This window comes from Ambystoma mexicanum, chromosome 4p (genome assembly GCF_040938575.1).
Source record: "Ambystoma mexicanum isolate Mex_15411 chromosome 4p, UKY_AmexF1_1, whole genome shotgun sequence".
Lineage (NCBI taxonomy): Eukaryota > Metazoa > Chordata > Amphibia > Caudata > Ambystomatidae > Ambystoma > Ambystoma mexicanum.
The window spans coordinates 693,872,162-693,887,413 of NC_090927.1; the positions used below are offsets into that span (position 1 = coordinate 693,872,162).

Sequence of the window (15,252 nt, forward strand, 5' to 3'; positions counted from 1 at the left end):
CCTCTGCTGGATGGAGTGGAGGGTTGTTGTACAGCCAGACCCAAATATTTGGTGGTCACTTTAGAGGATTGGAACCTCTGCAAGTGGTCGTCGGCTTCGTCACGTAGAGGTTATGTCCATGAAAGGGCATATCCAGGAGCTTTGCCTGTACATTCTGTGTGAACCCTCAAGTCCTCGTCATGGAATGTCAACTGACCACTGAGCCAGTAGGTTTAGCTCCCCCAACGCAGTCAGCTGTATCCAGACGTGACTGCAAAATCTGTTGGGAAGCTTCATTGATATCATGAATGATGGCCTCAAAACTCCACCCACCCCATAGAACACATCTCTTGAGCACTTTGGGATTCATGAGGTAATGAGGAAAAGGACAGAGGAGAAAGAGAGCATGGTACTTTGGCTTCATTTTTTAGAAAAGAAGGGAGCCACAGCATAGCAGCAGGCTAATAACTAAGCATGAATTGGAAGATCTAGAGGAGAGGAAGACAGTGTCAAAGGCAGCCAGTAAATCCAGGCGGATCAGTGCATTGACACCATGAATGTCTGCAGTCATGCTTGGGCCGTCCAACAGAAAAACACTATCTCTGCTGGGTCGAAGTCTGTTTGGTCAGCTTTGAGGATGGAGTTTATCTCATAGTGATACTGCAGCTGTTCACAGGCAGCCCATTCAAGCAGTATAATAGGGAATGGAAAGATAGATGAGGTTTGCAGTTGGGAATATCTGAACTGTACAGCCTGGTTTTTCAAGAGAGTGGCAAATACACCTACTTTTCAGGAGAGGTGAAAAATACTGGAGATGAGGGAGTTGATCAAAATGTTCAGGAACTGGTAGAGCTTGGAGCCTGAACGTATTTGAAGATTCTTGCTGTAGAATCAAAAGAGAGGTCATCAAATTGATGGAAGAAAAGAAAAGAAAAGAGAAGTTGTGCAAGGCTGGTGGCTGAGTGGTGGCAAATGATCCCATAAAGATGGATTTTGAGGTAGGAACTGAGGTGACAAGATGTTTATGAGGGTTTTCTGGTTGTGAAATTGTCGGAATAATAATGGGTAGGAATGTAGGTGGTGTGGGGGGGCTGCTGTGGGGGTTCTTTGTTTTGAAGATTTCTGAGCTCTAGTCTGTATTTCCCGTTTGACACACCACTGCTCTGTAACATCCTAGGTGGAAAAAGTTTTAACTTGTATTTTTGGAGAGAGATTTTCTTATTTTGAGAAATGAGCCTTAAGGTTTTGGAGGAACCATTTTTCAACATAAAGTTTCTGATTTCATTTCATGAACATTTGTGGGAAGAGGTCTGAGCAGCTACTTCAGGGCAGAAAAGTGTGTCAAAGTCTGCAAAGGAGGAACTTATAAAGTGGTTAACATTGATGCCGGAGGAAGGACATTCTCTGATTTTTCATGATTTTCTCGCTAGGGACTGTTTCAACATTTGTCCCATTTCTGTAGTCACACCTTGCATGCACCACTTAACCCTTAAACTGCCCAAATGTGAAGGTGAAAAAACACTTGCACTGAAAAGGGCACATATTCACATTTTGTCACAAGCTGCACATGGGATTGCATCTGTCATAGGGTAATATTCCAGGAGTGCCAAGGAATTAAAGGGACAAGTGGCATTGAATAACAAACTAAGAGACACAATGCCAAGTTTTTCAAATGGATATGCAGGGAGTTTGTGCGGCTCTGTGAAGGGGGTAAACAAGTATTGTTTTAGTTCTTGCATCTTGAGCAGGGTTCCAGCATGCAGTGCCCTTCCATAGCAGGTAGATGCAGCATTCAGCATAATGCTTGTCCCGGGTGCATAGCACTTGCAGACGGAGTGAATTATGATCTCGGCTTCCTGTGCCATCCATGAATGAGAAGTCAAGTTTACTAAGATTCCTGTAATTTTCCCGTTTCAGCTCTGGGAAGGGGTACAATATATATCCTAAGCATAATTCCCAGGTTCCGCTGGAGGGCAATCTTCAAACAACTTCATGCTAGCAAAGGATTAAAAATAAATAATAAATAAATAAAAGCAACAGACCGTGGTAGTGCAGCTAGCTAGTGGCAAGTGTTAGGATAAATGCAACAGACAGGGTGTGTCTGGTAAGTGCAGAAAAAAAGAGGCGGGTGGACTTTAGGGTTGCAGATACAGACCCCTGTGCAAGGGATTGCCAGGAGGTAGTGTGGGTGGGTGGGTTGTTGTCAGGGTGAGCAGGTACCTGGGCACGAAAGTCAGGGTAACCAGGTGCACTATGCCGCGACAGACAGATCAGAAGGGGAGAGGAGGAGCGAAGGAGCGAAGGCAGAAGCAAAGATGAAGGTCTTAAGGTGCTTCCGGAACTGCACATGGTTGTCCTCATCCAACTTCACTTAATTAGCAGAATGTGGAGCATTCACAGAGAAGAGCACAGTTGGTCTCTGCCCCCCATTAGGTACCCGCATGAATTAGCTACCGGTGGGATATGCCACTAGACAACAACACTAATGAGAATTAGTATATTAACCATTTACACTACCAGTTCTTTTGTGTCTGATCTCACATTCCCTTTGTACGTTCCCTGTATGTTGACTTGGAGTAAATAGAAAGTAATGTCATTAGCAACATGGCTAATATAAAGTATATTTACTCATGCAAATGACAGCACATTTAGAAACTACAATGCAATGCTCAAGTCAAAAGTGTAAAAGAAGGCAGACATTTCAAGAAAAGTTCTTCTGTAAAAAAGAAGACAAACATGCATAAACAGCCTTATCAATACAGTAATAGTATTGGTAAACAATAACAAAAAAATGTATGTAAAAAGACGTGTCCGTTCCAACAACAATACCACTACCAACCACAGCGGAAGGGTTTCATAGAAAATAAACTTACCGTATCAAAATAAAGGTTTACTTTGCCATCCTCTGGCTCAACCTTTTTAAGCAGATCATTCTGTATAGAGACCGATGGATCCAGCGAGAAGCCGCTCAGGTAATCCACTTGCATTAAAGCCATTCCACTCTCGTTAGCGTACTTTGATGGTATATAACTGCATGAAAAAATATACATGTGTTATTAATAAGATCATACCATACATCTATTCTATAGTAAAGACGCAAAGCGCAAGACATACATGAACATAATGTCTCAGAGGTGAGAAATTATTAACAAGATGAACTCTGCTGTTGAGCAGAAAGAGTTTCCTGGTTGCTTCGGAGAGAAGAATGTGGTGGAGAATTGATGAACTTCATTGGAATGTAGAAGTGAGCATGCATTCAGACTCCTCAGACTGCAGTGTAGCCACTGGTATAGGTCTATCTCAGAAGATAAAACTTCCCTCAAGGCTTTAAACATGATCCTCACAGTAAGGGCTAAAAGCAAGAAGCGAGAATGGGGCCAGCTGCACTGGCCAATTCCTGTGCTAATATTACTGTTGTTATTGGAGGCCGCCAATACTACTATTTAAGGCAGTTACCATCCTCACAGACGAATATCTAGCAGTATTGATTGTCGTCACTGTAAATAACGTGACAATATGCAGAGATCAAAATGTAGCTTTGGAGGAAGCTCTTCATGATCATCATGTTCCGAAGATAGAGAGTTTTGGAGTCAGAAAATTATGATTCACATCTTAGGTTTCAAAAAATAATCACCTTACGATTTAGTCCACCTACTTTTCTTCAAGCCCCGCAATGCTGGTTGGCGTGGCCTGCTTACTGACCTCTACTTGTTCTATAATTGTACTCAGCAGCATGCTGTACTACTAAAAGGCTAAATGCACAAAACAAGAACTCATGTTCTGGTTAGGTGGCAAAGCTCTGGGTTTAGACCAGGTTAAACGCATGTCATTTACATTATCTTAATGCAAGTGAACTGTCGTGAAGGTTACCTCCACTGACCAATGGAAAACCAGCTACATGTTTTGGAAAACTCACAAAACTAAAGAAGCATTTGCAAAGCTAATAGTTTTGGCATTTGTACTTGTTTATTGCATTTTATATTTTGTGTGGCGGGGGAAAAGAGGAATGGCAGAGCGGGAGAGGAATGCATTATAGCACAAAAGGGTGGAGGAACGAATTACAGTACCAGATGGGAAGATGGGAGTCATGACAGCCCTGGGGGGGGCGGGCGCAGGACGGTGCAGGGAGGCATGACAGCACCAGGGGAAATTAAAAAAATCCAATAGATGGATGCTGGGTCAGAAAGTGTGCATAGGAACTTTGTACAGTTCTATGTTCCTTTGCCGACTGGAGTTTTTCAATGTACTTTTACATGAAAACTTTACATTGAAAAAACTCATCGATTTGTCTTTTTTATATATATTATATATATATTTGGGGGGTTTCACCTAAGCCTTCCCTTCCCTACATTTGTTTTCCTACACCAACCTTTAATTCCCTTCCCCCTACATTTTTCGATTCGTTTTTTCAATGTATATTTTTCATAAACAAATACATCGAAAAAAACTCCCACCGGCAAAATACTCTATACCCTTTGTACACCATTTGAAGCATGGAATGGCATCACAGGAGGGGGAGGAATCACAACACAAGGGGGGAATGACAGCACTATGTGGAAGGAGTTGCATTACAAGAGGGTAGTAATGACAGCAAAAGGGGCTAAGGTATGACATCACAAAGGGGAAGGAATAAGAGTGTATGGGGAAAGAATGAAAGCACAAACACAAAGGAATTACAATGTAATGACAAAAGAATGACAGGACAAAGGGGAGCAATGAGTCATTGCCAATGACTGTGCAAGCGGGAAGCAATGACGGCAAAAGAGAATAGGTAGTAAAAGCACGAGGAAAGAAATGCCAGTGAGGGTGAGAAAACCCCAAGTGATTGATATGAGGAAGATTGTAAAACGTTTCCTATGACCACAATATATTGCAGCACTGCCACTGCAAATGCAGACCACATGTTCATAATCCCTTGCTCTACAATATATGCCAGCAGGATCCTGTAAAACATGTTGTAGTGTTTTCTGTGCCAACATACATGCAAGCAAGCACACTTTAAAAACACTCAGGATGTTCCTCACAACGTGTGCCAACAAGGCCATTGTAACACAAAGGTTAATGCGGCCTGTGTCTACATTGTATGACAGCATTGCCTTACACAACACTTTCTCATGCTGCCTTTGCCCAAATACATGCAAGTGTTAAGTGCAGGGGTGGAAGGAATGACAGCAGCTGGATAGTGGGATAATGTGAAGTACATGTATGGGTCAGGTGCTGCCTCCTCTCTTAACAAAATGCATGCAACCAATCTCTCTCTCTCTCTCTCTCTCTCTCTCTCTCTCTCTCTCTCTCTCTCTCTCTCTCTCTCTCTCTCTCTCTCTCTCTCTCTCTCTCTCTCTCTCTCTCTCTCTCTCTCTCTCTCTTTACACACATGCATTAAAGCCCTTATTTTTCTTGGAAACTTCTCTCAACTTTTCCAATGGGTGATTATTGCTGGACTCCTCTCTCTACCATCCAGATGCTTTGCCACACCAGAAAGCAGGCAGGCATGTCGTGGGGCTATCTGTTGAAGCCCATCCCAGAGTGCGAGAGGAGGGGGTTGAAGTATTGTAGTGTCTCATGGCATTTTCACAAACCTACCACAAATAACACCTGGCCCTCGATAAGAGAAAGACTGAAAACATAAAAAGGAATGTAACATCAGAAACCCCAGTAGCGATGGCAACCCATGTGCCCTGTGCGACCATTGTCAAATGCTCCATACCTCATTAAAAATATGTAGAGCATAATGAGGGGTGCACTAGCAGCTTACTCTGACGGGCAGCGGAGCAGAGTGCTCGAGGAGCACTCGTGGCCCAAATGCATTTGGGGATTGCGGTAGGAGGGGCAATGGCAGGCGTGGGCGAGGACACCTTTACTAGTGGGAATGAAGAAAATGACATCACTCCACAGGCCCAGCCCTGAAAGCCTGGGAACATACATCGGGAGGCCAGATTGGCCAACATTTTGTAACGAAGCCTATGAGTAGAGAAAAGGAGAAAGGGATATATTAATTCTCTTTTATACATGAGTCAGAGAATTGTAACCAGGCTATCCTTTTACTAAATGTGCACTATATGTTTTTATAGATTTACCACATGAGGAAAAACAGACCGCTCCATCTATTGCACGTATGCAACCACTTGGACAACATTATCACTCAGAAAAGTATGTGAAATTTTGCTATATATTTTGTGAGTTTCATAAATCTTTACCATGACAGATTATATGCTAGGTAAAAAGCATTATACATTAGTATTATTTGGTATGTCTTCCAGATCAGGGGGACTCTTGAATTCAGAGCCATCCAAATAATTGCACAAGGAGTCGAGCCATTGTTGTCCAAAAAGGTCAGTCAATTGACAACATCATCATAATATGTTCATAAGTGTTTACTTTGGGGAATACACAGTTACACTGTTCTTTTAATGTGTTTGACAGTTATGAACCATCAGTAACATCTACACCTGAAGAAGGGGTCAGAGAATCCCGAAACGCATAGTGTGAAAATATTGGCTATATTCACTTCATCGATACATTTGATTGTAGTAGAAATTCAGATAGATGAATAGATAAATGTTACTGCACTATGTTGATGATGTATACGCTTTCTTTGAAATGAAAATGTCTTCTTCTGTACAAACCTATTAAGAATGGGAATACTATAATCAGTGAATGATGCAATTCACTGACTATTTGTTTGATGTAAATACTCAATAAGTACATGTATAAAAATATACAACGTCTTTACAACAAATTGATTGGATTTACTTTTTCATTACTTATCTTCATAAATTTTAATTTGTATTTTTTTCTTAAGAGTTGTGTGAACGAATTTACTAAAGAGGCTAACCCCTCGATCAGAGTTATTCTGAGGTAATTCGATAATTATGTTCTTAGCTCTTAGTTTTTGAGTCGCAAGAGCTTTACCTGGAGCAGTAGAACCAGTTTGAATAGTTTTACACAGATTACCCACAGATAATGAACATATATAAATTGTAGTGCACCGATATCCTGAGATTCATTGGGAACTGTTAGACACATGGCAGGCAGAGCAAATGGCCAGTGAGTACACACACACGTGTCAGGGGATGCGGGCAAACATACCAATGCACATGCAATGTAGCCAAAATGTGCATGCACGCACATGGACATGAGAAGCACCCATGTGTGCAAGGATCTTCCACGTCAGAAAGGGATGCCATACGACACCTCTGACAAAAGCCCACCTTGCCAGCCCAACAGAATGTGCACATGCATGCACTGTGTACACACTCAGCAAGCACCACCACCACATACATGTAGGAGCACCCATCAGAGCAATAGCACCCAACCGATCCACATGAAATTTGGAACTCTGGGGGACACACAGTGTCACATGAATGTAATGCAAGCCCACAGACATGTCTGCTCGATGACTAACAGCATGGCATTACATTTCCAACAGGAACACAGTGCATGGACAGTGAAGAGACTCGACCCTCAAATGCAGGCACACCAACTGCCCCCACTCCTGCACAGGCCAAACCACTCGCCAGCAGGAGCAAAATGTAGGGCAGGGCTGCCAGGCTGCTGCCACCACCAGCATCAACTCCACTGCCACCTCCACCACCAACTCCACTGCTGCACCTACCACTGCCGTGGACACACCATCAAGCCTTGAGGGGGAACCAATCCCCATGCCAATGGTCAGTGCCCCCCCACCAGAGAGGCAGGTGACACAGCTATCTCTACAGTTCCCAGAGCCATGCCACAGTCACCGCCTGTAGTCGCGCACACTGACCATCACAGCATTGGTACACAGACCCCAGGGAGCCAGCATGCCATCATCACCATTGCGTGGAGTGCAGCCATTAGCACATCGCGGCAGGGCCCATGTCCCTACCACTGAAGAGGACGATGAGGAGCATGACCATGACATGGGCGATATTAGACCATGCTTCAGCCCGACCCAGCCACAAAGCCCACACAGCCCAGCAACACCGCATGAGACCAACATGCCCACAACACATACAAGGCTAGATGGCATTCAAAAGCAGCAGTCAGACATCCACTCACTTGTGGGCCAGCAGCTGCAAGAAATGCAGGCCAGGCACGACTGCCTGCAGGGGTGCACCCGCAGGATTGCCCACTCACTCAGTCATGCCACCGCAGCCATGGTAACACTGGGGCAGAGAGTGCATGAGCATACTGATTCTTCTTCTGCCTCTGTAGAGTTGCTGAACCAGGCCATTCAGTTAACCCTGCAGTACATCCAGGCCCAGATGCCTGAGAATTCGACTTTTGTACCTCCCCACAGAGGACTCTCTACCCAGCACCCCGAGGTGCCGTTCACTGTGCCCAGGAGCAGGAGCAGGCAACCAAGGCCAAGAGGGACAGGAAATTACATTTGGACACTGCAGGGGTGTACTGAGGGTGAGTGTTTTGGGGAGGGTGATTTTGGGGGTGGCAATTTTGGGGAAGGTGATTTTGAGGGTGGCTGTTTTGGGGAGGGGCGACACTGTTGTGGGGATGTTAGTTACACGTTACACGCTGCACATTGCAAGATTAAAACAAATTCACTTGATGCAATGACGGGACATTCCTTATTGAGTGCAAGTGTTTATAGTGCAAAGAAAAAGTTTACTTTACAAAGGTGCAAGGGAAGAGCAGTTTGGTGACTTAATCAAAAGAAGTTAAGTTGCTTGTGAGCCAGTCGCCTAAGCCTGGCCTCTACATGCTCAGTGCATGCATTTGCGGCACCCACAGCCACTGCGTCATCCTCCTCAGGGGGTAGCATGTCCACATCCGTGGGTAGGGGAATGTTGCGCCAGATGCATATGTTGTGCAACAAGACCTTGGTGTTAAAATCTCAGCTTCTTTGTCTATGGCCTACCAGGTCTTGCTTGTATGTCAAAAAGCGCATTTCAAATTACGGACTCTGTGTAAAGTTCTACCCTGTATCCTGGCCAAGTTCCATGCTCCTGTTGTCTCCTCGTTAGTCATTAGTAACATCAGGCCTCATTACGAGGTTGGCGGAATGGGTTTACCGGCATCAGGAATGGTGCCGGTAAACCCATTCCGCCCTATTACGAGGTTCCCTTGCAGGACCCGCTCAGAACGTCTGGCCAGACCAGACATCCTTTACGGGTCCCGCAAGGGGATCAGGGAGCTAATAACGGGCCTGTCATTAACGGGCCCTTTATTAGCTCCATTCCCATTCCCATTGATTCCTATGGGAACTCAAATGGGAATGGGGATTGGTTTTTTGAATGAGGAATTACCGGGTCCTCCAACGTTGGAATGACCTGGTAATTCCTCATTCAAGGAACCCAAACCGCACGCGATTTTGGAGGCAGCCATGGCGCTAATAGCACCATAGCTACCTCCAAACTCGTAATGAGGCCCATCGACAATTGCAATGCCCTCTACCTGGCTCTTCCCAAACATCTTCTGCGCCGCCTTCAGCTGTTACAAAATGCGGCTGCCAAAGCTGTTCTTTGCCCTACGCGGGGTGCCCATATGTCCCTGCTGTTACGGCAACTACACTGGCTCCCTGTCGAGCATTGTGTTAGGTTTAAAGCACTGTGTATTGTGCGTAGGGCTGTCTACGGAATTGGTGCTGAATTCCTTCAGAACAAATTTGTTCTGTATATTCCCTCTAGGCGTCTCCGCTCTCAGGACTTTACAACCTCCAAGATTCAGACGGGCATGCTTTCTTGGTAGCTGTCGCACAAGGCTGGAATCAGCTTCCCTTCTTTTTGCTCAGCACCAAGACTCACCTTTTGTTTCGTCGCACACGTAAGACCTTTCTGTTTTAGCTGCTGTGAATCAGATCGACCTTTCTCTCACTAGCGCCAAGATACCTTTGGGCTTATTCTGTGCTCTACAAATCTCGTTAAGATAAGATAACATAGCACATGCCAGAACTATATGGCCCATCTTGTCCAGCCTGTACATAAGCGCATCCCCTGTCCAGTGTAGACATCAGATGCAGACCTTCCACAGCCCAAAGGTTTGCTCAATTGACACACTAGTACGGATTTGGGCCTAGTTGTATGCCACCTCTTGTGTCGTCAGGGGGGTCCTCAGAGGAGTCATAAACCATGGAAGCTGTGCGTATCCAGAGTCTCCTGCGAGGGGGATAGACATAGGTGTACATCATAGTGATCTGTGGAAGCACTGCTTGTAACAGCAGCATCTCAATTGACATGTGGGATGTGTGATTTTGCATTCTGGTACCTGTTGTAGATTGTGTGGTGGTGGCCTATTGGGAAGCATGTCTTGGCCATTCACTGATGAATTGTGTCCTACTCCTGTGGGTTGCTGCCTGTCATGTGTTGGGTGTGCGTATGGGTCCTGCATGTATAGGAAATTGTTAGGGCAGGCAATCTCTGTGTGTTTTCTGTACATTGCAGATCACCTGTACAGCAAGGTTAGAGTCATGGTACACACCCAATATCCAGGTCAGTTGGCATATATGCCCCTCTGCATACGTTCATAGTGTGCTTTTCCGCAGGACCATGGCATCATGGGTTGATCCTGGGAACTGGGCACAGCAGTGGGTGATCGTGAGGTCAGCATCACAGGTCATCGGGAAATGTACTGAACGAAACTGCTTCAGTCCTTGATGCCTGCGGTGCCATCCGTTCTACATGCGTCCCTGGTGTGGCTGTTGCATGGGGTATAAACGCAAGCCTTGTATGGCATTTCCTCCCCTTCCTCCCCCTCTTCTTGCTCCCCACTACCTCTTGTTCCCTATGGTGGTCTTGTAGCCCCTGCAGCTCCATGTTGGCCTGGAGCTGCTGCATGTCAATGCTTACTGCGATAAGTGGCAGCAAGGTGGTGTAGGGAAGTGTGTTTGGGGAAGGTATGGCCCTTTTGTATTCTTCCAGGGTGAATTGGGTGCATCTGGGTGCATTGGGTGAAGCTGTGGCCTCATTTCCCACACCTGCATGAATTTACCACCTGCTTTCAGGTGTAAGTATCTCCACCTAGCTTTTGCCGCTATTACCGGTGATACCATGGTGCCGGTATTACGGGTGCAGGTTTCCGGCCCATCCAATATTTTTATTGCTGGTATTATCGATGCCAGTAATTCCGGATGAGGTAATACCGGCACCGGTAATTCTGGGAACTGAGGTCCAGCAAACTCGTACTTGGCCAGACCTAAGTGCCGGTTAACAGTATTACCGCCACTTTTAGCGTATGCCGGCCATCTCATAATGAGACCCATTGTGTGCTGTTCAAATTGTCCATTCTTTTAGAGTCTCAATTTTTGATAAATGCATTCACAGCTTATAACAGTTGATTAATATTTTACATACATTTAACAGTTACATTACATGAAATATCTTTGAGGATATCAGTCATTTCGTTTTTTGCCATGGAAGCCTCTTTGTATAAGTGGACACTTTCATGGCATCATACTTTTATAAAACATAATTTGAACAGTACTTGCTCGGAGTTGATTTACATATATGAGCGAAGTAATTCTTATACAACACTTTTTTGAATAGATTCTTTGTCAAGTTTGCTTGTCTGTTGACCATCTTTATAATTTTGGTTGTGCATCTGTGCTATTCTATGTCAGATTTTAGATGCCATCTTTGTGAGCTTGCTTTAGCAATATGAAGCAGCCTATATGATGTCAGTGGAGTACAATTTACTGTTCTTTCTGATGGACTGTTCTTCCACAGATTCCTCATCGATTATATTATATCTCCAGTTTCATCTGTCTTTGGTTTGAAACTTTTCCACCACTACAGGGAGCAGCGGCTGAGGATTTGCTCCTCTCTATGCCTCTATGTGGTCCATCCCAATGCCCAATGTGATTTCAGGACAAGTACAGAGATGTCGCACCCTATGAATCCAGTTCTACCTTTTTCCCGAACACTCAGCTGCTGAGGGATTGCAGAGCAGATGAGGTCTACATGCTAGAGGGGCATTTCTGGAGGATGAAGAGGAATGAGTGGAGGAACTCAGAAATAACATTAAAGAGTGTTCTTCTAAAGGAATCCTTCCTCCCACGGATTTCTCATCTATAATACACTCCATTAGCATCTATTAGCAGTATATAAATCTGAAGGAGAGAAAAAAGCCAGAGGATACCTCCTAGACTGGAATACTCTGGTGTATTGCTTGATTGAAGCAAGCCCTGAAACGGAATCTAATCAGTTTTGCTTGGCGAAGGTATGAAGCAAGGCCCACATGGTCCGTTGGCAAATGTCCAAGACAGTGATGCCCCTCTACAGGAAGATGTGATAGCACATCAGGACACTGGTTGAATGATCTGAGACCCTCTGGCTCATCGTTCCCAGGAGTACCTTAGCATTCTGAGATGCTAAGAATGATCCAGCTTGAAAAGCTAGTAATCTTTACTGACATCTATGATACGCGTAGAAGCTGAAGGTTCACACTGGTTTCAGCTGATGGACTCACTCCTCCAACTTAGAGGGTGAGGTGGAGGAAAAACACAGGAAAATGGATCGGCTGCGGAACATAGAAGTCTGAAATAATCTTAGAGAGGAAGGACGGTCTCACTCAAAAGCACTTCTCCTTTGAAACAATCAGTCAGGTTTTACAGAGAATGCCTGGAGCTGACTCACCCATTTTCTGAAAGTGATGGCCAACAGGAAAATGACCTTACGCGGTGAGCAACCTTAACAAACACGAATGCTCTGGCTCAAACAGAAATGTAAAGCTAAATTCAAATCCAATGCATTTGCAACAAACTGGTGTGGGGGAAAGTGGTTGAACAAACCCAGCAAAAACTCTAACAGTGGGGATTGTGAAGAAAGAGCATTGCTCAAGGGCCCTTTTTAAGACAGAGATGGAGGCTAGGTAGCCCTTCACAATTTAATTTGCTAGGGCAGTCGGAGCCAAGGAAAGTAGAAATTCCAGAGCAGAGGGGAGTTAGCATATGTAAAAGGGTCCAGACCCCTACCCAATACCAAGCCAATAATCTACGTCACTTGTAGGCATAAATGGATTTATTGGTTGGCAACGTAGCTGAAACAAGTACATCCACGATGTTTTCCAACAAATCCCACAAAGCCTGTCAGGTGTCCAGCATGAAGGCTCAGACTGCTTAGGTTTGGCTGAGGACCCACCCTTGTGACTGGGAGGGTAGGTCCACTCAACAGGATGCAGCAGGGAGGGCAGATGGACATGTCCAGATGCACAGAGTAACATGCCCCCTGCACCCAGCCTAAGCGATCAAAATCAATCAACATCTGCAGTCTCCTGAGAACTAGCGAAATGACAGGGATTTTCAGTAATACACTCACCCATCAAACACACCCCCAGAGTTCCCGGTCAAGGAAATTCCTTGGAGCCAAACAATTCTTACTTCTTGTTGACACTGTGTTGGACCAGAAGTAAAGAGGCTACCTGAGGAGTACCCCAAAAAGAGACAATCTCTTCTAGATTTTACTGACAGAGCTCTCGCTAGTGAGAGGCCAAAGTCTGTTTGGTTAAAACATTTCTAGCTTGTTCTCCCTCTCAGCTACACAGGCCGCCTTCAGACATGTCATTCTACAGAGCCTAGAACCACAGTCGCATTGCTTCTCTGCACAGAAGCAAGGACTCCACACCACTACCTCTGCTGAGGTGGTGCATGCCCTTTGTCCCTCAGGACCAGTACACGCACATAATAATAATAATAATGTATTTCTAATATAGTGCTACACAGCCATAGGTCTCAGAGCACTGAAATAACAGAAGACATGCCCCTCACTGAAAGGAGGAAGGCAACCAGGATCAGCCAGTTTGCCCTAAATTCCAGAAAGATTATGTGTTCTTGATTCTTCTTCGGGAGAACAAAGTCCCCTCACTGTCAGTTCTAACTGTTGAGCATCCCAGCCTTTCCAGGATACATTGGTGTCTACCATCAGTTGGCACCAGTGTTGCTGAAGCTCAATTCCTCTAGGTAGATCATCTCACAGGACCACCATACAAGGAATCGAGACACATTTCCTAGATCTGAGACCACTGACATCAGAGTAGCTATTGAAACGACCTCATGCGCAACCCGGCCTCTGGCATAAAATGCCATAAAATGCAGTAGGCACAGGAAGGAAGAGGCTGGAACCAGCACCTGGGATTGAAGGACTTGAACCACGTTCTCCACTCAATCCCCTGCCCAGGGTAGTGTCTAGGATCATACTATACATCGGAGAGACTGAGGCAGCAAAAGTTGGGCTTCTTGAAGTTTCGGGAGAATCTTAAACTGTGCAAAAGGTTTCTTGGGTGCTACAGATAGGCCGATTGATTATTGAGCGCACGTACACCCGGAGGCACCATGGCACTAAGACCAGCAGGAAAGTCATCACCGAATTTCACTAAAAAAGAAGGGTGTTGAGAGCTCAGCAAAAAGCCAGATGATTCTCCTTACTCCACAACCCCACAAAGCTTAGCACCTGCAACAGAGAAAGCGCAGCCACCGACGCGAGAAGGCCGAATCCTCATGACAGCATTTAATTAAGAGCGCAATAGCTGGCTCAGAACATACGGCCGGAATTTCTGCTGTAGATATTCGGCCCCAAATCCATAAAGGGCCAGGTGAAAGAAGCATAAAGATTTCAATTGGACTAGTTTTGCAATGGGAATCTAGTGCAGCTTGCGAAGAATCGGGGAAATGAGAGTAGTGAAAAAAGCATGGGAAACTACACAAGCAGCCGAATTTTGGCGCAACTGAAGTCGTTGCAAGGGGTAGAGTGGCTGTATTAAGTAGAGCAAGTTACAATAGTTAAATTCACTCGGCAGGAAGGGAGGGCACCAAGAGTGATAGGTCAGAAATCCAAAGTACACAGAGAAGCAGCGGGGGGGGGGGGAGGGTGAACCCACCACCAAGTTCACCATCTTGTCCCCGTTCAGCATCAGCCAATTATCACTGATCCACCTACCCACCGCCTCCAGGCATCCCCACAGCAGAGACGCAGCCTCCTGTTGATGAAGATCAATACGGACAATAAGCTGCGTATCATCGGCATTTGAGTAGTATGGATACATTTTGGGTATTACCCAATTTCATTGAATTTTACTGATCAAATGATACATCTCACTGAATTTGGACAGTACCATTCGATCGATAAAATGCAATCAAATTTGGTAATAAATGCCGAACATGGGCAGCAGAGATTGCAGTGGTGTCACCCGCTCCCCATGTTCAGCAATTTTGGCCTTGGGGGGGTTGCGAGGGTGTCCCCTGCTTCCTGAGGATTGGAGGTGGGGGGACATAAAAAATAAAAAGGAAAGGGGACGCTGTGGCGTCAGTGCCGACCCACGTTGCAGGGATGGAACTGATGCCAC

General features: G+C 45.3%; 1 protein-coding gene across 1 annotated transcript in view; it reads right to left on the bottom strand.

Moving 5' to 3' along the window:
• The window catches only part of LOC138453424 (CD109 antigen-like), a 349,776-nt gene that overhangs the window by 20,553 nt on the left and 313,971 nt on the right, over positions 1-15,252 (bottom strand). Inside the window, exon 31 of the mRNA XM_069606257.1 lies at positions 2,853-3,009. Within this exon, the coding sequence (XP_069462358.1) occupies positions 2,853-3,009 (157 nt within the window). The remainder of the gene's footprint in view (positions 1-2,852; positions 3,010-15,252) is intronic.